Here is a 23,570-nt window from a genome sequence, read left to right on the forward strand (position 1 = left end):
AGAAATTTAATTGTAATTAATGACATAACAAAAATAAAGATGAAAATATGTAGGGAAATGTCAGGCAGCGGTGGCATGTACATCATCAACATGAAACTTGTAAAATCAATGCTTTATGTGAACACAGATTCTCTAGGAAATTGTATTTTGACTTACAGAAAAATAGAAATAAAAAAAATACTCAGGGCGGGCTAAGGAAGAACAGCATCGAGAATCCAGGTGTTCTACTGGGCCTCTGACGCTTGCCTCCCTTTCCTTTCCCGTCTTCCTCTGGCTGCTCTCTTCCCTAGTTTGTGACATGTCCGTCCTGTGCTTTTTTCTCTTCCTCCCCTTTGTTCTCCTTTTACCCACCCACATATCCCTCCCCTGTCCTTCTCGCTCTCTTGATATTTTCCTCTTATCTCCTTGACAAATCTACCCTTTTATTTAAAACATGTGTAAACATTCTATGGGCAAAAATGTACATTAGGTTAGGAGCAGTCGACACATGGGGACTGTCTGCACTCTTCAGCCACCCCCAAGTATCCTGCTTCACCTTGGGGATCCTGCTGCCTTTTGTTCCTTTTATTCTCTGACACCCCCTTGGTCACATATGAGGAACTGTTCTCAGGGAAGTTCCTAAGAGTTTCTTAATTCCAGCCCTCCAGTCTCCTTCACTTGTCTACCACTGTTTTAATTATCTACTGACGTTTTGTTTGATGTTGTCATTATTAGTGTCTGTCCCCATTTAAGGACCACAGCTCTTAGCTATTTAGTTTAACTTTATTATTTGTTGTTATTGTTTTATTTTGATACAGGTTCTTGCTCTGTGACCAAAGAATGAATCCCCTGCCTCAGACTCTTAAGCATTAGGGCTTACAAGAATGGGTCACCTTTTTCCAACTTTTCTTGTCTCTTTTGACCCTCAATGGAGCTAACTGTGCTTTTGGTGACATTATTAGGTGGAAATTTGGCACTAATGGAAATGTAAGGGGATTTAAATATTATTAAGAAAAATGATCAATAACAGCAAGTAGCCAGATAGTCAGTAAACAGCTAGAATCAGAAGCCATCATGTAGTTCACTGGAGCTATAAGTGTAGTGAATTGTGTGTCAAATTGACAGATGCACTGCGTGGCTGAGGTCAAGGTGGTGTTGCCTTTGCTGCTGAAACTACTCTTTGTATCTGGGTGTCTCTCCCCTTCCTATTCTAAACCAAATCTAGGTGGGTGAATTTACATTTAGGCCCAGTCAGAATGTAAAAGCCATTTTCAAATGCCATGGCTTCTACCGTGGTGGACAGCCTCTACCTAGGTGGGCAGGAAAGGGCTCAGGTGCTTAGCAAAATATGGACTCTACCTCTGCTATAACTTCCCTAATATTAGCATCTTGCATTTATTCCCTTGCCTCCATTGCCTTCTCTTGGTATACTCTACCATGCCAAGTCACACATAAACTCACCATTAGCTCCTCCCACCACTGTTTTCAATATTCACCACTGCTCACTCCTCCTACTAAGTACTTGTCACAGGCATGCTCAGAGGATGTACTTCTCACAGTTTGCTACTGAGTCCAGTCATCATTATCAATTTTGGATGACCACGTGTACAGTCACCACGTGATAATCCTGCCCATGACACAAGTGCATGTGTCACTGTACACTCTAATTTACTCATTTTTTAAAAGTTGATGTGGTCACTGCTTCATCATTCTCAAGGTCATATCACCTCACACACATTTGTATCATCTAGAGATTTTCAGAATGCAGACTTTTAAACATCATTTTAAAATTACAGTGTCATTTTACTATGGAAATAAATTCCAAATTTTGTACAATGTCCTGAAGTAATTCAGACATATGATGTGGTTTAGAAGACTCAGAACAACAACAATGGTTTTCTAACTTATATTTCCCATTAGTTTCTCTTCCCAGGAACATATTTTCTCTACCACCACATATTTAATTAAAAAAAAACTATTTTAAAATTTTTCTAATGCTATTCCCTATGGGAACATTTGAGTGAGTTAAAAATGGTCAGTGTGTTCCAGTTGTTTAACATCCTTGACATCCAGTGCCTGAGAGAATGCCCAGAGGTTAAGAGCAGTACTGCTATTTTAGAAGACTGGAGCTCAATTCATCTTGTACAGCTTACAGGCATATGAATGCCTGTAACTCCAGCACCAAGGATACTACACTTCCTTCTGACCCCCGTGAATATCTACATTCATACACACACACACACACACACACACACATATATATATATATATATATACATAACTAAAAATATTTTAAAGTCTTTAAAACTCCTTACCATAGTATTCAACTCATGCTTTTAAAAATTAAATTGATTTTGTTATATTAATCTAAATAATTTATTATACAATGGTAAATAAAACTTAAAGGGCCTTCTGATAAATATTTGCCTTCCCTTCAAGTCCACATCTCCAGTTTTCAATTTAAAAATTCCAGCAGACAACTCTTTACATTTACTGCCTTTCATTTCAGAACCATCCCGTGAGGAAATGGAGAAGGAGAACGCAACACTGTTGACGGAGTTTGTCCTCACAGGACTCATTCACCAGCCATTGTGGAAAATCCCTCTCTTCCTGGTCTTCTTGGTGATATATCTCATCACCATTGTGGGGAATGTTGGTTTGATAACTCTCATTTGGAATGACCCTCATCTTCACATCCCTATGTACCTGTTCCTTGGAAGTTTAGCTTTTGTAGATGCATCTATATCTTCCATAGTGGTTCCAAAGATGCTGCTTAACATCTTTGCTAAGAGCAAGCTGATCTCTCTATCTGAATGTATGCTACAGTTTTTTTTGTTTAATATCAGTGCAACCACAGAATGTTTCCTCTTGGCAGCAATGGCCTATGATCGCTATGTAGCCATTTGCAAACCTTTGCTTTATCCAGTAGTTATGACTAATGGTCTGTGCGTACGTCTGATAGTCCTGTCTTTTGTAGGTGGAATTATTCATGCTTTAATTCATGAAGGTTTTTTATTGAGATTAACCTTCTGTAATTCCAACATGATACATCATTTTTATTGTGACATCATATCACTGTTAAAGATTTCCTGTACTGACACTTCTCTTAATTATTTAATTGTTTTTATTTTCTCTGGCTCAATTCAAGTTTTCACTATTTCAACTATCCTTGTCTCTTACACTATTATTCTATTTACAATCTTAAAAAAGAAATCTGATAAAGGCATAAAGAAAGCATTCTCCACCTGTGGAGCCCATCTCTTATCTGTGTCTTTATACTATGGCCCTCTTCTCTTCATGTATGTGCACCCTGCATCTCCACAAGTAGATGATAAAGATATGATAGACTCTCTATTTTACACTGTCATAATTCCTGTGTTAAATCCAATTATTTACAGTTTCAGAAATAAGCAAGTCATAGATTCATTGGCAAAATTATTTCAGAGAATTGTTTAGATTTCTTACAGTCATCTGTTCTGTTTGAGTAAATAATCACACAACAGTCAAGGTTCAAAATGACTGTGTGTTCACTGTCCAAAGATTTTTACTATTGTAATTCATCTAAAACTTTAAGCTTAAGTGCCTATCTTATTAAAAGATATATATATATATATATATATATATATATATATATATATATATATATATATATAAATGCATGTATCCATATATCAAGAGCATAAAAATACTATTTTTGGTGGTGTTTGCACCTCTTTTTTATTATTTTTATTTTATTTTTTATTTTTATTTTATTTTATTTTATTTTATTTTACAATACAATTCAGTTCTACATATCAGCCATGGATTCCCTTGTTCTTCCCCCTCCCGCCCCCCTCACTTTCCCCCCACCCTACCCCCCATTCCCATCTCCTCCAGGGCAAAGCCTCCCCTGAGGACTGAGATCAACCTGGTAGACTCACTCCAGGCAGGTCCAGTCCCCTTCTCCCAGGCCGAGCCAAGCAACCCTGCATAGGCCCCAGGTTTCAAACAGCCGACTCATGCAATGAGCACAGGACCCGGTCCCACTGCCTGGATGCCTCCCAAACAGATCAGACCAATCAACTGTCTCACCCATTCAGAGGGCCTGATCCAGTTGGGGGTCCCTCAGTCATTGGTTCATAGTTCATGTGTTTCCATTCATTTGGCTATTTGTCCCTGTGCTTTATCCAACCTTGGTCTCAACAATTCTCGCTCACATAAACCCTCCTCTTTCTCGCTAATTGGACTCCTGGAGCTCCACCCAGGGCCTAGACCATGGATCTCTGCATCCAGATCCCTCAGTCATTGGATGGGGTTTCTAGCACGACAATTAGGGTGTTTGGCCATCCCATCACCAGAGTAAGTCAGTTCGGGCTGTCTCTCGACCATTGCCAGCAGTCTATTGTGGGGGTATCTTTGTGAATTTCTGTGAGCCTCTCTAGCACTTTGCTTCTTCCTATTCTCATGTGGTCAACAAATGTTATTACATATGATAATAACTACATCAGAAAACAAATGTGCCCAATATTGAAGCTTTTTTTTTTCAGTGTGGCTATGTAAGTGTATTAACTGTTAAAAAAAATATCATTTCTACAAAGCATAATTGAATACTAGTTCCTTGATACCAATACTACTGTGTAGTTTGGAGAAATATCAAATGCACCTGTTTGGAGGAAAAGGTTTTTATTTCACTGAATACAAGCATATCTATGGTATATGGCTAGCCCTCAACATATCTTTATTTCACTTCTTAGAAAAACTCGACCTAAAAATTACAAGACAAATCATCAGAAAAGAGAGTACAATGAGATACTTAGGACTTTGTGGGAACAATTGTAAGGAGGTCCTCTGAGCTCAGAATGCTTGCATGAATGAACAGAAACTACTATTTCTGTAGTCTAGGGTGCCTTCTAAGTCCTTTTCCAGTGCTGCCTTATATTGGCTGATGGTCTTGATCTCGAGACCTTATGTAGTTCAAAAGCCAACAGTAGACTTGACAAGCTGAGAAAAAAATGTGCAGCAAAGAGTGTAGAATGGGGGCACGGGGGGGCGGGGAAAGAGTGTCAATTGTATTTACTTTAGGTAAAATAAAACTATTAAGCTAAAGCATCCAGTAACACACAATTATTGGAATATGTATTTGAAAAGGGGAAGCTTTGAGTGAATATTATCAATGATTAATTAATAGTAACACATTATGGTACCATAGAACAAAGTGGATTTGGGGGTGGGGGTTGGGGCAGATGTGAAAATGAGAACACATAAGCAAGTGTACAGGTGTGTGTGTGTGTGTGTGTGTGTGTGTGTGTGTGTGTGTGTGTGTCACAATTTTGCTGTTGACCTTCACACATTGTATGTCTTCATGCGTCCTGAGGTATCCATCTACAGTTCCACCTTGCCTTTCTTCTATCATCCCTGAAAGGTCATACATATTTCTATTGGTGCAGCAGGGGCACTCACTCCAAAATCACACCTCTATTGATGTAAAACTGTGGTTTTTATATCCTCCAGTCTGAAGATGCTCTCTTCTTTCACAAATGATGCTGATAGGTAATTACTCATGACCAAAACTGATGAAATCAAACCCCTTTTAATATTTTAAATTATTTTCATAACTACAAGACTGTATGCACATACCTTATTAATAGCTAATAGTATTTATTTTTGCATATAGCTTGTATTGATCTATTCTATCTGCTGATGTGGGCATGTTTATCTTATTTCTTTACCATGCATTTCTCAAACCTACATGATTTGAGGTCCTTTCCAGTGAAACCTTCTCTAACTCTTAAGTCTTTTTCTTCTTTCACATTTCTTCAAATAAAAAAAAAATTATGTCCAAAATGCATCACTGAGAGACTTCTGGATTTACCTTACTGTCTTATGTACTTGCGTTCACTTAAAAGTCTTCTACGAAGTCTTCTTCACAGAGAACCCCTGCCCTAAATTACTCCACCCCTGCTATTATTATTACTCCATCTTAGTTTACTATTGAAACAGTATCTTTTTTTTTTTTCGAAGTCTGACAAGACTGTGACCATATGACTGCTTTCCTATAAGGCTTTCACATAACCTCAACTAGGACAGGAAATTTCACTCATTAGAAGAATTTAATAACTTAATACTTCTTGGGCCAAACTTGACCTTATGTGACACGTAGCTTTGGCTTATAGATTGCAATCTCAATTCCTACTGCTCTGTGACTTTTGTTGTTTCCATCACAGTAGCTTACATGTGTAAGAGCTTACACAAATGTTTGTGAAGATGAAGTGAATTGGTACAACAAATACACAAAATGCAATGAGTATGTCACTCACTCTTTTTAATGAAAACTCAGCCCGCGGTTGGTGAAATGACTCTGCTTGTAAAGCTTGTTGTCAAACCTTAAGACGTGGGACTTGGATTAAATTACCCCAGAATTCACATGGAAGAAAGAGAAAATTGACTCTCATAAGTTGTCTTCTGGCCTCCATAGATGCTCTGTGGCATGCACACACACATACACACACACAGGCACACACACACACACACACACACACACACACACACTACATGAACAAACAAACAAACAAATATAAAGAATGAGCCCAAATATATTACTTTGCTTAGAATTGTTGGTGCATACAAACTCAAACTGTTGTTGTTTGCCGCTGTTTTTTCTTGGTAGACATAGATATCATACAATTAAACTGACAGTTTCATTAGCTTGGATTATTGATAGATTGTGACTAAATATGATAGAGAAGCAATTGTGAGGATCAAAGGATCTGATAACAACATGTAAGTATTTAAAGCAGACATTACTATATTGTATAATTCCAGAGATCCACATCCCAGTATCCTTGAAGATCGCTGTGTCCTCAGAAGTTCCCCTGAGGGGACACACCAGAAGCTCCAGAAACAGTGAAAGGTTATAAGTACAACGTTTGTTACCCTTTCTTCCCAGACACACCATGTTATTGCATACTTTGTTGCTGTTATGTTCTCTTATGTTGATTTATTTTAATTTATCTATTGCTTTATCCTGTCATTATTATGAATAAAGAGTAGACTGATAAGATATGAAATTTGAGTCTACTTCCTCTTCCTTAATGCAGTTTTATTTCCCATTACACATTATATAATGGATATTAATTCAAATGTAAAGAATGTAGTAAAGGGCAAATTATCATGTAAAGGATGGTATCATATCAGACTGCTCATCAGTTTGTATAAAAAATAATTTATGTTTTAAAACTACCATATGAATATACCAATAATAGTTGACATACACTATATTATAAGGATAAATTATTTTCTCACTTGGCGATTTAAAAGAATCCATATCTCTCATTAATCTCCATATACATAATATATGTATAATATAAATAGTATATGTAATATACACACATACTTTTACAGCATTTTATAAAATACTTTAAAGAAATTTATGATAAATTATCTTAGGCTAGTACTTATGAGAAACTCAAAGTTTTGACTGCGAAAGTATTCTTCAGTCTGAGATCTGGCTGTGAGAAAATGTTGAGCATATGTTCATGTGTCTTAAGTGCCCCTTGAGAGATCTTTCCTTCCTCTGACCCTTTCAGACAGTGGTTCTAAAAGTTTAGTGAGCATCAGAAGCACCAAGAAAGTTATGAAAATATAATTAATTCCTTTCACTGGATTTTATTATTCAGTAATATTCTTGCTACTGATGTAGGAAGAGTTCCACAATGCCTATGGGTGATCAGGTATCCTTATAGTGGGATGTAGAGTCCTTTGGGTATGACCAAGAAGAGTATAGCTAGATTACGTTGCATACTGACTTTAAAGCTTTTTAGAGAGCCTTCACACTAACTTCCATGTGGACACACTGGTTTGCACACTCACCAGTAGTGACTAAGTGTCCCTTTCCCCACATCCATACTCACATTTGTCATCTTGTGTGGTTTTGACCTTAGCCTTTCTTTTTTTTCTGTAAAATATTTTGTCTATTTTTCCATTTTAAAATGACAAGAGCATGGTTAAAAATTATTCAGAGAGATCATAAAAGACAAACAAAAATATAATAGTCTAACTTCTTCCCAACCCACTTGCCTAAGTAGCAACCCCCAGCACCTCGGAGTGAGTCATTTCTCCTGTGGCCACAGCATGGATGTTCATGCACAAGACAGCATATGTGCACACACATCCACAGTCTTTACCCACTGTACCACAGCAGGAAGGGGATTGCACACACTGCTCCAGCTTCCCCACACAGCAGCAGTACCTTTTAGAAGATACCATGTCATCTGCAAATGGCTACCAGCATCACTTCCAATACTTCTTTAGTATAACCTGAGCAAATTCTCAATTTATGATGTAGCCTTTGAGCTTTTAGGCTTCTGGTACCTTATGGAGTGTGTTTCATTGGTTTATACCTTTTCAGAAAATCCTTTAATCCATAAATATTTTTATATGTAATTAAAACTAAGTATATATTCTTTTGAACTTGTATTTGACATTTCTGTGGTTTATTCACATTGTCATTTTTCATGTCCTTTCACCGTGCCATTGATTTTTATTGGGTGGATGTGCAGCAAACACAAGTGTATACATACACACAACTGCTAGTGAGCTCTGGGGATTACTGTGTGCATTGCATGTGTGCAGCATCTGTGCAAAAGTGAGCTTCTGTGCACACACATATCTTCACGTTAGTTCAAGAGGCATTTTCTACTTACCATTTTGTAGCTGGAGTTTTCTCTCTGGGTCCTGCCAAGCCTCAACAGTCCCTTAGCCCACTTATAAAATAAACATACAGATGCTTATATTATTTAAATTGCTTGGCCATTAGCTCAAGCCTATCATTGTCTAGCTCTTACTCTTACATTCAGCCCATGGCTTGTGGCTTACTGGTACCTTACATCTTCCCTGTCCTGGTGGTGGCTCCAGGCAGTCTCCCCCTCTGCCTTCCTGTTCCCTCAATTCTCCTCTCTGTTAGTCCCGCCTATACTTCCTGTCTGGCTACTGGCCAATCAGTGTTTTATTTATACAGAGCTATATTCACAGCACCATTTCCAATCATCACTGTTTCCAACTCTTGCCTATAGAGCACTTAATTTCCTGTGTTTCCTTTTCTAAGGCTAATCTCATCTTTGTTCACACGTTGAATACATATTTTCTTTTCCTGACTAATATGAACAAGATGTCATTTAAAGCTTAAAGATTTTGTATCTGAAGGAATAGTTTCAGTTACATAACATCACTTTCACTGTTTTCTGTCACCTTAGGTGTTAGTTTTACTACATCACAGTAATATAATGTGATAGTTGATTTTATTTTATTTTTCTTTATTAAGAAATTTTCTACTCATTCCACATACTATCCACAGACCCCCCTTCTCCCTCCTCCCTCCCCCAGCCCTCTTTCCCAAGCCACCCTGCATCCCCACATCCCCCAAATTGAGGTCTCCCATGGGGAGTCAGCAGAGCCCAGCTCACTGAGCCTAGGCAGGTCCAAGCCCCTTCCCACTGCACCTAGGCTGTGCAAGGTGTCACACCACAGGCACCAGATTCCCAGAAGCCTGACCATGGGACAGATCCTGATTCTCCTGCCTGGGTGCTCCCCAAACAGTTTGAGCCAAACAACCATCTTCCATGTCCAGAGGGCCTAGTCCAGTCCCATGGGGGCTCCACAGCCACCAGTCCACAGTTCATGGGCTTCCACTAGTGTGGTATGTCATCTCTGCACATCCTCCCATCATGACCTCAATGTCCCTCGCCTGCAGTATCTCTCCTCTCTCTCATCAATTGGATTCCCGGAACTCAGCCTGGTGCCTGGCTGTGGATCTCTGTATCTGCCTCCATCTGTCACTGGACAAAGGCTCTATGATGACAGCTAGGTTTTTTGCTAGGGACCTTAGCCTTTCTTACTGTGAGAAGACGAAGTCTCAAAGTTGTTTTTATTTGTATTTCCTTGTTGGTTGAAGATGTTAAATATTTTGAAGTGTTTCTCATCTGATTGCATTCTCATCTGATTGAGAGCTCTCTGTTTAGATTCATGCCCCAATTTTAATTGTCTTGTTCATTTTCTTGATAATTAGATTTGGTTAGTTCTTTGTATATCTAGATAATGGCCATTTGTCAGATGTATAGCTGGTAAAGACTTTGTCCCATTTGTAGGCTGCCCTTTCACTAATGATGAAGTGATGATGTCCTTGGCTATACAGAAGCTTTTTAATTTCTTAAGGTCCCATTTATTAATTGCTGGTTTGAATGCTTGCTCTATCAGAGTTCTCTTGAGAAACCCTTCCTACACCAATGAGATCAAGTGTATTCCGTACTTGTTCATGGTGTCAGATCTTCTGCTGAATTCCTTGATCCATCTGAAGGTGAGTTTTATGTGGAGTGAGAGATAAGAATCTAATTTCGTTTTTCTACACATAGCTATCAAGTTTGACCAGCCACATTTGCTGATTCTGTCTCTTCTCCAATGAGGATTTTTAGCTGCTTTGTAAAATTTCAGATGACTTTTGAAGTGTGGGTTTATGTAAGAGTCCTAAATTCTAGTCCATTGATCAATGGGTCTGTTTTATATGCAAATATCATGATTTCTTATTGTAGCTTTGTGTATAACTTGAAAACTTGGGTGGTGATATCTCCTGCAGGTATTTTTTTTAATCTTTCTTTCTTTTTCATTTTTTTTGTGATAGACTGGGTATTTTGTAATTCTGTATGAAATTCAAGATTATTTTTCAATTTCTGTGAAGAATTGCATTGCAGTTTTGATGGGAACTGTGTTGACTATGGATATTCCCTTTGGTAGGATGGCCATTTTCACAATACAAATTCTATAGAATAAATTACTTTCTGAAAAAGTCATATGGAAACCTACCTACCACTGTAGAATACAGGTTTTGACTATATGATCAGTTAAAGCAATAAAGGATATTATTGTCATGAGATATCCTCTATTGTAAAAAAACATTTGTATGTATATAAATATATGTATGCACACACATTTAGATACCAACACTCACACACTGTTATATTTTAAATAGACAATGTCTACTAAAAGGCTAGTTTATTGAAATAAATTTTCTCAGGATAGTGGGTGGAATCACTAAGAAGTGATTGGCTGCTCCTCAAATCTTAAAATTCATGGACACTGTTGTTTGGACAGGATAGCTATTGGCCTCTATCCTACAACATCTGTTTTTGTTTTTTCTCTACTCTTCCCCCATGACTTGTACCTTCTTACTATAATTTTTATCAGATTTATGACTAAACTAAGAGAGTTTAGAAATGTTCAAGCATAAGGTGTTATTTGCATTATCAGGACCATATAACTTTTGGATTTTCTCTTGTAGGAAATGTAGACAGCCAATTTATTAAAATTATGTTTTGATTAGTACAGACATCATGACATCAAAGCACTCCCTGAATTCAATTTCATATCTAAACCAAAGTTGACATAAAGCCACCAGGCATGTCACTTATGATGAAATATAATGAAATTAAGTGTAATTTTAACTTATGAAGCTAGACTTGCTCACAGTGATTTGATGTTTCTCAATCCTTTGGGAAGATCTGAATTTTGCACACACTTCCAACAGTAATGCCCAGCTGACGATCTTCACTTTATCCCACAGGGAATCCTAAGGCATTGAGAGGGGAATTTCACTTCTGCACCTCCTCTTCCAGAAGAAAAAAATGCAATTGATTGACACTGTGTTCAAGGAACAATTATATAAACAGCATTTCCCTTAGCTTTGTAGGTGAAGCCATCCAAGTGAATCTGTGAACTTCATGGTCTTTACAACAGTGCTGTCATGTGTTATTTCTGCTTTTGAAGGATCTCTACAATTCCTTAGAAGATATTGGTAACATTGAAAATATTTCCTAATATTAATCTTTGTAAAGAGATTTAAAATTGACAATGTTTAAAGTCTATAAACTTACAGTAATTTCAGAATTTGTGTACAAAATGCAGAAATAGCCAGGGGGTATATTTAAAAAGTAAAGATTGAAAAATCTTCATGTTTTATTTTCATGACTAAAATCTGAGCAAGGAGCACAGCTATAAATTTAACTATTCCCTATAAAAAGAGTTATTGTCATTCTACCCTACTTATAAGGACATTGTAAGTTGTATTGAGATAAAATATGAGTGCTTCAAAACTCAGTTCTCAGATTGATGACATTATTCTTGGATAAGAAATAATTAGAAAATTCCGATATAAAGACCCATCCAAGGAAATTACATTTATGATTAAAAGTGAAGGTTTTACAAATTAAATAGTAATTCCTTTATGCCTCCTCATGTGACAATAATTTCATTGAATAACTTATCTATATGTGATATAGGCATAAAATATGTACAAATGAATATTTACCATTATAACTATATATGTATGTGTACACATATATGATGAACACTGGTACAGTTTTGCATAAATACATATAAATGTAATTGGGCACTTGATATATAATAATATTGATTATATACTTGTAGGAGAATATAGATAAATGTATGTGTGTATTTGTGTATATATATATATATATTTGTTATTTGAAAGATACATACACTTCATTTGAGGATTTTCAATGATTTTGTGATTTGGGATAAAATGTAGACAAACTCATTAAAAATAAAATCTTACTTTATACTATTATTGGCATTGGTTCTTCATATAGTCTGTATCTGGTCAATATTTGGCTTCTGTTATTTACTAAAAATTAGATAAAGTATCACTTTTGTGTGGAATGAACCTTTAGACGCTGTCACTATACTTATAAAAATATAAATTTAAAGCTGAAGTCTCTTAATCATATATAGATTCTATAATAGAATAAACTTGAATTCTTAAACAAAGTTAAGCAATTCTGATAATACAGCTATTAATGAACACTGGAGTTAGGACAAATATTCCCTCCAACCTCTGGGATTTCCCCATTATTTTGCTTTGGACATCTCTCATGCTCCCTCTTGTCTCCTTGGCTTACCTTTATTATACTTATCAACTTATGACTGTTACTTTTGCCTATTTTTATAACCTTTTCTTTTCTTTTCTTCCATATGAGTTTAATTTTTTATCTCTCTTCTCTTTTCTTCTCTGATTATTTCCATTTCTTCTCAATTACCTACTCTTTCTTTTGAGAACTGCTTAAAATATTTTACAGAAGAAGTAAGTTAGATGGATCTATGAAACATAGACAAATGTCAACTGTCCTCTGTGCTTGATGAAGGGTGCCGTATCATTTATGTTATTCATTCCCGTGGCATGCCTTTCACTTTAACATCTTGCTACCTCATGATTTTAATTCCATTCAGTAAAGGAAACTACTCTTGTTGAAGCTGCTAACAATCTCTGCAGTTCCCCTCTCAGCCATTTCTCCTCCCTTTCTCTCCCTCCCTAGAGTGTTGGGTTTTGCACTGTGTTCCTGTGCTACCCTTATTGCATTTCTTTTCCTAGTGTCCACAACACTGTCTTCTGGTTCACTCCTGCTCCTTTCCTTGCTCACTCTGCTTCATATGCTTTCCTTGTCTCTCTCTTCTCTCCCCTTTTGGATATGTAGGCCTTTGGTTTAATATAGGAAATGAGTTTATTGAATGGGAGTTGGTACTGAAAGAGAAAATGGAGGAACTGGGGATAGACAGATGGTTTGGCAATTAGAAGCACTTATTGCACTTGCAGAGAGGTCCCAGGTTCAGTTCCTAGATCCCATATGGTGGCTCACAACCACCTATAACCCTATATCCAGAAGATCTGAAAAATTAAAAGACTTCTGGTAAAGATGTGATTTCATACCAAATACTGTTCCCATAATGACCTTGAAATATTAGTGAATATTCTATTATATTCATTTTATTTCATTTCAGGCAATGTCCAGTGAGCAACATATGGAAAAAGAGAATGCAACATTGCTGACTGAGTTTGTCCTCACAGGACTCACAGATCACCCAGGGGTGCAGGTGCCCCTGTTCCTGCTATTTTTGGTGATATATCTCATCACTGTTGTGGGGAACCTAGGTTTGATTGCTCTTATCTGGAGTGATCCCCACCTCCATATCCCTATGTACTTTTTCCTTGGGAGTTTGGCTTTTGTAGATGCTTGGATATCATCCACAGTGACTCCTAATATGTTGGTTGACTTGTTATCCAAGAACAAGATAATATCACTTTCTGAATGCATGATACAGTTTTTTGCCTTTGCCTTTGGTGGAACCACAGAATGCTTTCTTTTGGGTACAATGGCCTATGATCGCTATGTAGCCATATGCAAACCGTTACTTTATCCAGTTATTATGACCAATAGACTATGCATCCGACTACTAGTTTCAGTATTTGTAGGTGGCTTTCTTCATTCCTTGTTTCATGTGTTGTTTTTGCTCAGATTAACCTTCTGTAATTCTAATATAATCCATCACTTTTACTGTGATATTATACCATTGTATAATATTTCCTGTACTGATCCTACTCTTAATCTCCTATTGGTATTTATTTTGTCTGGTTCAATACAGGTATTCACCATTATGACTGTCCTGGTTTCATATACACTAGTTCTGTTTACAATTTTAAAAAGGAAGTCTGTCCAAGGCATAAAGAAGGCTTTCTCCACGTGTGGTGCCCACCTCTTGTCTGTATCGTTATACTATGGCCCTCTTCTTTTCATGTATGTGCTGCCTGCATCTCAACAAACAGATGATCAAGGTATGATGGACTCTCTGTTTTACACAGTCATAATTCCTGTGCTAAATCCAATTATCTACAGCCTGAGAAACAAGCAAGTCACAGATTCACTGAAAAAAAGATTAGAGAGGCATATTTAGCTCTCTGGAGTCTCTTGTTCATTCACTATAAAACAGCCATGAATGTTTCCAGTTTGATATATTTTTGTTTTCAAAAATGTTCAAAGACTTTTGCAATTGTAATTATCACATTTCTTTTATACTCCAATTAAATCAATCCTTCAAGTATTTTGACAATGATAAGGCCACATATCTAATAAAATCCTTAAAATGTTAGTATTTCTAACCTGAAAATGTTGAAGAATCTTATTAAGTTTGCATGTCATGCTAAATAAAATAGAATGAAAACATTACACTGGTGTATGTGTTCTTCCGTGTGGCTTTACTATTTCAGTAATTATTAAAAAGCAATTAAAGAGGCAGGGTGCTGGGGAGGCTCTCAGGAATCCACAGGGATGACAGCACCTTGGACTGCAGGCAGTGGTCCAGAGGGTGCCTAGACTGGTCTGCTCTGGTGACCAGTCTAGCGAATACCCTAACTATCATCATAGAGCCTTTGTCCAGTGACTGATGGTGGCAGATGCAGAGATCCATGGCCAGGCTGAGTTTTTTTAATCCAATCAATGAGAGAAAGGAGAGATTCTGCAGGCGGGGAATGTTGAGATCATGATGGGAAGAAGTGCAGAGATGACCGGCCACAATATTGGAAACCCATGAACTGTAGACTAGTGGCTGTGAAGCCCCCACGGGACTGGACTAGGCCCTCTGGATATGGAAGATGGTTGTTTGGCCCAAACTGTTTGGGGAGCACCCAGGCAGATGGATCGGGATCCATCCCTGGGGCATGGGCAGGCTTTTGGGAATCTAGTGCCTGTGGTGTGGCACCTTGCGCAGCTTTGGTGCAGTGGGAAGGGGCTTGAACCTGCCTAGGCTCAGTGTGCCGGGCTCTGCTGACTCCCCATTGGAGGCCTTGATTTGGGGGATGTGGGGATGTGGGGTGTCTTGTTGTGGAATCTGTGGATGGTATGTAAAGTGAGTAGAAAATTTCTTAATAAAGAAAAATGAAAGAAAAAAAAAAGCAATGCTGTTTCTTTCCAGGTTACTTAATGGGATATGTGCCACAGCAGACAGGGCCATCTAGATTGAACTCTTTAAGTGTACTTATCCATTGTATGTTTAGGTTCCGGATTGCTTAAACACATGAAAACCAAAACAAAATAAAACAAACAAACAGGAAATCTACCAGTTCTTCTGACTTCTTTTTTCCAAAGTTATTTCTTTGACTTTAGTGCTTATAGAACTTCACACCACATGTCATGGGAAAAATCACCAGAAAATGGAATGTAATTATGAAGAAAAGACAGTAAGGGCAAGGCCATACTATGAACATTCTCTTAACTTCCCCTGTTTCTACCTACCAGGAGAGATGCCTACCTGTTCTTTGTTTATGATGTCTTGAAAGGCCTCTTTTTGGAGAGAGGATTTTCTTACATTGTTTTATTACAGTTTATTGGTGTATATCTATATAGCTATATTTTTAATGATTTTACATATTTTTATTTATTTATTTTTGTCATTATTTTCAAGAATTTTATACTAGAATACAATGCCATATGATCATATCTACTTCCAATTTCTCCCTCCAAATCCCCCCATATTTATCATACATAATCCTGGGTTTCATACAGAGAGGTTTTTTAAATTATATCATATATTTTTCTTGACTAGATCATTGTATGTTATTAGGCAGTCTGTTCATATAACTCCATAAGTTAGAAAGCTAAAGGATAAAATGGGAGACTTAAGTTTGTATAAATTTAACTGAACAAAAGAGGCACAATACAAAGGAAATGGTCTTTATTTGGCAATTAAAAAAAATCAGTCTTTAAAAAATAAAACACCCTTTGGCTCTTTACTTTCTTTAAAATGATAGTTACATTAAACAAACAAAAATATTTTACTGTTTCAGGAGTTACAGACCACTATGTAAATTTCAAATGTAAATAAATGCAGCAATAAGTAAATTGAGCTGTTTGTTTTCATTGAATATTTATGGAAAATTCTGCTAATACTCAAGGGAAATTCTGCACTTTTTTACTGCCATATAAAATTTTGACAGACTTCCCCCTACACTGGAGCCACACAGTTAACGACATACCCTGAAAATATTGTGCAGCTGCCTACACATCTCTTCCTAAGAAGAGCAACTGGTTTACATTTGTATTTGCAACTGGTTTAATCAATGTTCATGGCTTTCTAGTTTGAATGTGCTTGGCCAGTGTCCACGGGATCACCATGTCAACAAAGGAAGGTTTCTGAGCCCAACCCTAATCCTAAAACAGGATCGGCATTTTTCAATAGGCTGTCTTAGAAGCTTCGTGCTGTTCATGTTTGGAAGGCAGAGTTCTAGACACTGCCCATTGAGCTACTTCGCCTTTTTTCTTGTCTTTCTCCTTTCCCTTGACACTCAATGGTACAATTTCCCATTAGATGTCAGCTTGACCTGGTGGAGTCGGATCCATCTGGGGTTGACACCACAAGGATATCTAGATCCTTTGGCCTTACTAAAATCATGCTTAGACTAGCTCAGAGCTACACAAGTCAAAGCAGAAATAAAATACATTTTATATATACGTGAAAATTTGTCAAGTCTTCTTTTAAATTCTACCCTGAGGTAGAAAACCAGAAAAATGTAAAATAATATGCATGTTAAAAACACAATGATGTGCAGTCATGTCATGTTTATGATTCCAAAGGCTGCAAAAACCCAGTGGAACTGTTTGGAGCTTCTCTGTGGATGGTCCAACACTACAATGCCTAGGAGAGTAGTCACTGTCCTAAAGGGACTTGCCCATAGAGTCTCTTGGGGAATTGATTTCTTCATGCTTTTGTCTTTTGGTAAGGGCACATCATTGTCCAATTGGTGAGGTCTTGTTTTGAAGGTATATTTATACATGAAATACCTCCTCAGCTGGAGAAATGCAGCCTCTAAATGAATCAGTACACAAACCCTGCTGCCCATACTTTTCTCACTTCTGGGTTAAAATTGGGCTTTCCTACTTTATCAGACCCAGGACTTTCCAACTTTTCCTTGATTTCCTTTAAGATATGGGTAAGAAATAAATAATGTTTAGAATAGTTATGCTATTTATTAAAAACTTAAATTTTGTTTAATATGTAAAAACAAGAGTATATTTATAAATTGTTCAAAGAGGAAAGTAAGTATAGCAATCTATTAGAATATTGTATATTTTCTTTTGTGGCTAAAGTCTAGGCAAACAAAATAGGTATATAGAAGATAGATTTGTTCTTCAGTTGGCATTCATTACCTGTGAACCTAACTGTAATAATCTCATAAGATCAATTATGGGAAGCTATAATTCATTTAAAAAATGTGCTTACAATGATTCTCATGTGAGATATTTCTCAGTTGTTTATGATACAAAGATTTTTTATTAACTATATATTTTAATTAATATTTGATGTGGCAGTAAAATATAAGCTCTTGGTTTTTCATACCCAGTTCTTATACTGATTGCATTGTATATTACACACACACACACACACACACACACACACACACACACACACACACGAGAAATCATACCAGAAATGTATCTCAAGTGCTCTTTTCACCACCTATAGCTTTAAGAAATATGCATGCACAAAAGTATTTTAGAATCCTAAATTACTTTCTGACTTGAACTTTCCTAGAACTAAGCCCATTTAAACTCAAATTCAAATTATTGGTTATTTATACAGCCTGTTGTCAGCTTTTACATTTGTTTTGACACTGTTCTTCCAAAAGAACTGTTGGAGATGAGAAAATATTTTCAAGCAATGTCCATAAACAAAGAAAATAAAAAGTATGTTTTAAAAAGATGTAAAGGCAGTTTTAATTGGGTACATTATTTGTAGATTGAAAGACATACATTCTGTTTAAATATCAAGGAAATGAGGATGAGGTGTGGTGGTACATGCCTTTAATTCAAGCACTCAGAAGAGAGGAAAAGGCTGATGGATCTTGGTATATTTAAGGCCAGTCAGGTCTACATGGTGAAACCCTGTGTCAACATAAATAAACAAGCAAATAAATGAATAAATGCAAAGAACAGAATAAACAAGAAAAGGTATATCTAGCTGAAGAACTTTTTGAAGATAAGCAGGATGCAGTGACTCAGGCTGCCTGGGAACTGGCGAAGATTATAGTTATCTGTAAATCCCTATAAAAGTCCAGGTAAATAGCAAACTGGATATTCTGAAATCTCTTAAGTCTTACAGGGAGTTGGAAAATTATTCCATTTGTAATTTTGTTTCCAAGTTGCATGTGTCTGACAAAACTCATCAACCAATCTGTAAGGTTCATAAAATGTTTTCTCTCTTTGGCCACTTAACTACCTACTTGACCTTTAGGTTTCCAAAATTAACAGGATGTTTTTAGTAATTTGGTTCTAATTTCAATAATCATCAAGATGAGGAAAAATCAAAGTGTGAAAAGAGCATTTGGCTAGTGGTATTACATTTATGAACAGCACAAAGATTGCAATTAAAGCTTGAAATCGATTTTTATTCGGTACACAAGTTCTACAGAAAACTAAAATTGGAATTCACACTTTGCATCTCTAACTGAACTACACGTTTACAAAACATCTTCCTATGAAGCCTCTGGCCCTTTCCTTTCAACTTTTTTTTTTTTCAGTCTTTCTGACACTTAAGAAATTTCTTCCTGCTCACTCCCTTTCATTTCAGGGAACCACCAGTGAGGCCATGGAGAACGCAACACTGCTGAGAGAGTTTGTCCTCACAGGACTGCCGCACCAAGCTCAGTGGGAAGTCCCGCTCTTCTTTGTTTTCTTGGTGATGTATCTCATAACCGTCATGGGAAACTTCGGTTTGATTGCTCTCATCTGCAAAGACCCTCACCTTCACATCCCCATGTACTTATTCCTCAGTAGTTTAGCTTTTGTGGATACTTGGGTATCATCTACTGTGTCACCCAAAATACTGGTCACTTTGTTATCTCACAGCATGAAGATCTCTCTCTCAGAATGCCTGACACAGTTTTTTTCCTTTGCGGTCAGTGCAACCACAGAATGTTTTCTCTTGACTGCAATGGCCTATGATCGTTACATAGCTATCTGCAGACCTCTGCTTTATCCGGTGATCATGACCAATAGATTGTGTTCCTGGCTAATCATTCTGTCATTTGTAGGTGGCTTTCTTCATGCCTTAATCCATGAGATTTTTTTATTGAGGTTAAATTTCTGCAATTCCAACATAATACATCACTTTTATTGTGATATTATGCCATTGTTGAAGATTTCCTGTTCTGATCCTTCCATTAATTTCCTGTTGGTATTTATCTTGGCTGGTTCCATTCAAGTGGTCACCATGATGACAGTTCTAGTTTCTTACACATGTATTATCTTTACAATCTTACAAGGCAAGTCTTTCAAGGGAATAAAGAAAGCCTTCTCCACCTGCGGAGCTCATCTCCTATCTGTGTCTTTATACTATGGCCCTCTTCTCTTCATGTATGTGCGCCCTGCATCTCCAAAAGCAGATGATCAAGACATGATGGACTCTCTATTCTACACAGTTATCATTCCTGTGTTAAATCCAGTTATCTACAGTCTGAGAAATAAGCAAGTCAAAGATTCAGTGATTAGAGCACTAAAAGTAAATACTTAGATCTGATAATGACATTTATTATCTTTTGGACAAAAGTCACCTTTTTCATGAATGTGAAGTTGTTATAACCCAAATACTACAGAGGTAATAAAAGCAATTGGTTTGTCTTCTACCGTGTTTGCTTCCCTAAATGACTCTTTTCCTGAATGAGAAACTGGTCATTAAGATGAGTATGTGACTAGCATACATAATCTGCCAAGTTCTACTTTCATTTGAGTATGGGGAAGGTCTTTGGACCGACTGGTGATTTAGACTTCTTAGCAGCCTGTTAATGGGCATGCCTAACCTACTGATCCTTATGATCTAGTTTATCCTTAAGAATTATCTCAATACTTTGCCTCTTGGAAATTGACAAAAATTAAGTACATATACATTTACATATATATTATATATATTTATATATATATATATATGTACTTTACATAGAGAGCCCATTAGTTTTATTACATTCTTACATTTGAAAGTTTTGTTCACTAACAGTGGAAAAGAAATGAAATATTTATACTCTGTGAACAATGTTGAGGACTTGATACTCTTCTGACAAACTTAAATGATGACTATGAAACACTGTGTATTATTTAATAAGAATGTAGTCATGAAGGACGTTAGTATATTGAGAGTTTACTCGGTTGTCTGGAATACTGTTCGTGTTGGACAAAAATTACTCCATGAAAATATGAGTGGTAATTTGCTAAGAAGGTGAATTCATTCTTTTCCCCCAGGTGAATGTTGTGTATGTGACTGTGTAACTGTGTATATACATGTCTGCACATATGTAGGCACACTTGCTTACAGGGACATGTACAAGGTATCTCAACCAAGCCCATAGCTCACTGGTATAGCTATATAAATAGCCAGCTTGCTCCATCTGTCACCAGCCTCCCGCATATGAACAATGGATCTAAAAGCAGGACACAGCACTCAACCAGCATTTGTGTGGGTGTTTCATATTGAACTCTGATCCGTGACTTTGTGCACCAAGCACTTTATTTACTCAGCCATCTCCTCAGACCTAGATTTATTTTCTTTTATTTGTATTACTATTTCATTATTTGTGTGTGTATGGGGGTGGTGATGGTGCGCTAGCCATGCTGTGGCATGTGTGTGGAGATCAGAGGACAAGTTGCAGGAATCAGTTCTCTCCTTCTACATGGTGCCATCTCACTGACTCCCTAAGTTCATTTCTTTATATAAAAATGTAAAATAATTCATAGCTCTTTTTACCTTTAAATGAGTATATGCACCATTTCTCCAGCATTTTATAATGTCCTTTCCTATTCAGGAAATTACTGACCAAACTGGTCTTGGGTTAAAGGAAACAATGTAATTAGGAATTAGGTAAAAGCAATGAATTAACAACTAAAACTAAAATAAAACACAGTTAAAGGTAGGCCCCATGCCAAGCATTAGAGTCCCAACACGAAATGAATTCAGTGGTAAGGTTGTAGACTTTTGTCTCATCGCTTTGTTTGGGTGGGGATTTCTTTGTTTGTTTGTTTGTTTTTTGTTTTCATTTTTCTTTATTAAGAAATTTTCTACTCACTCTACATACTACCCACAGATCCCACTTCCTCCCACCCCCAGCCCTGCCTCCCAAGCCACCCCACATCTCCACATCCCCCAAATCAAGGTCTCCCATGGGGAGTCAGTAGAGCCTGGCACACTGAGCCTAGGCAGGTCCAAGCCCTTCCCACTGCACCAAGGCCGTGCAAGGTGACCGGTCTAGCGCACACCCTAACTGTTATCATAGAGCCTTTGTCCAGTTTTTTTTTTTTTTTTTTTGTCTTACTGGCTTTTAGCTAGTGTATTAGAGTTTTCAGTTGTGTGTTTTTATGGGGTGTTGTGTGTGTGTGTGTGTGTGTGTGTGTGTGTGTGTGTGTGCATGTATGTGTGTTATTGGTGAAACTATTTTTTCTGTTTTTACTTTTAAAATAATCTGATTTGTTTGAGGGTTTTTGTTTGTTTGTTTGTTTGGGTGAGTGGAGAGGTGGGAAGGATCTGGGAGGAGTTGGGAGAGAGAAACGTCATCAGAATATATTGTTTGAAATTATTTTTTGCTTCTCAAATTCTGATGTGTGGACTTCTCCTGATGAGTATGGACCATGTATTAAAGCTGCTTTAATACAGGAATTTGGTAAATCTTTTAAAATTCTCACCACAGTTCCTTAAGGTTCAGTATCACCTGTAGAGCATGTATGAACAAATATTAATAAGCTCTGGCCCTAGCTTCTGATGGAAACATGCCAATGCTGCTGAGAAAGAAGAAGAAGGAGGAGGAGGATGCTGTGGGATGTTCTGTATGTTAAATGTGTTGCTCTGATTGGTCAATAAAATAAACACTGATTGGCCAGTAGCCAGGCAGGAAGCATAGGCGGGACAAGCAGAGAGGAGAATGCTGGGAGGTGGAAGACTGAGGCACAGAGATGCTGCCAGCCACCAGCCACCATGATGAGAAGCAACATGTTAAGATGCTGGTAAGCCACGAGCCATGTGGCAACTTATAGATGAATAGAAATGGGTTAATTTAAGATATAAGAAGTTAGGAAGAAGCCTGAGCCACCAGGCCAAACAGTTTAAATAATATAAGCATCTGTGTGTTTATTTTATAAGTGGGCTGTCAGACTGGCAGGACCAGGAGAGAAAACTCCAACTAAAGAAGGAGGAGGAGGAGGGGGAGGAGGAGGGGGAGGAGGAGGAGGAGGAGGAGGAGGAGGAGGAGGAGGAGAAGAAGAAGAAGAAGAAGAAGAAGAAGAAGAAGAAGAAGAAGAAGAAGAAGAGACAAAGAAGAAATCAGAGAAGACCCTGATTTCAAACAACCAAGAAACAATATTTATAAGTCTATCTGGAAACCACTTTAAATGTATTGATCACATAGGACATATTTCCTAATTAACAGCACCTATAAACGTTCTGAAGATTTCTACTCTTCTGTTTGTGTTTGTCTTCCTCTTTGCAGTAAGTGTTCAGTTTAGGATGAAGTAAGACATCTGCCCCAAAGGATGAACTATTTTGTTGATTTAAAAAAAGTTTTTCTTGGGAAACAGTTTTGCAGTAAAAGTCAATAACTCAATTCCTTCTTTTCAGTGAGGCTGGTCCTAGGTATCTTTGTTCCTCTGGGAAAAAAAATCTTATGAAGTTGGATGTTTCAACTTTTGGAAAATTAATTTCAATTAAATTTCACATAAATAATTTATCATCTGCAACAGTAG

The 23,570-nt window shown here is 37.2% G+C and overlaps 3 protein-coding genes across 3 annotated transcripts; all 3 read left to right on the forward strand.

Annotated features, from left to right (window-relative positions):
* Positions 1–2,505: 2,505 nt before the first annotated feature.
* On the forward strand, positions 2,506–3,435 carry LOC131922470 (olfactory receptor 5H19). Its single transcript, XM_059277267.1, has one exon. The coding sequence runs from the start codon at positions 2,506–2,508 to the stop codon at positions 3,433–3,435; it is 930 nt and encodes a 309-aa protein (XP_059133250.1).
* Positions 3,436–13,773: 10,338 nt separating this feature from the next.
* LOC131922461 (olfactory receptor 5H18) lies at positions 13,774–14,751 on the forward strand. Its single transcript, XM_059277253.1, has one exon. It carries the CDS (start codon positions 13,804–13,806, stop codon positions 14,749–14,751), a length of 948 nt encoding a protein of 315 aa, XP_059133236.1. The 5' UTR covers positions 13,774–13,803.
* Positions 14,752–19,431: 4,680 nt separating this feature from the next.
* LOC131922524 (olfactory receptor 5H8-like) lies at positions 19,432–20,361 on the forward strand. Its single transcript, XM_059277337.1, has one exon. It carries the CDS (start codon positions 19,438–19,440, stop codon positions 20,359–20,361), a length of 924 nt encoding a protein of 307 aa, XP_059133320.1. The 5' UTR covers positions 19,432–19,437.
* The last annotated feature ends 3,209 nt before the right edge of the window (positions 20,362–23,570 follow it).

The sequence above is a fragment of the Peromyscus eremicus genome, chromosome 12 (genome assembly GCF_949786415.1).
Source record: "Peromyscus eremicus chromosome 12, PerEre_H2_v1, whole genome shotgun sequence".
NCBI lineage: Eukaryota > Metazoa > Chordata > Mammalia > Rodentia > Cricetidae > Peromyscus > Peromyscus eremicus.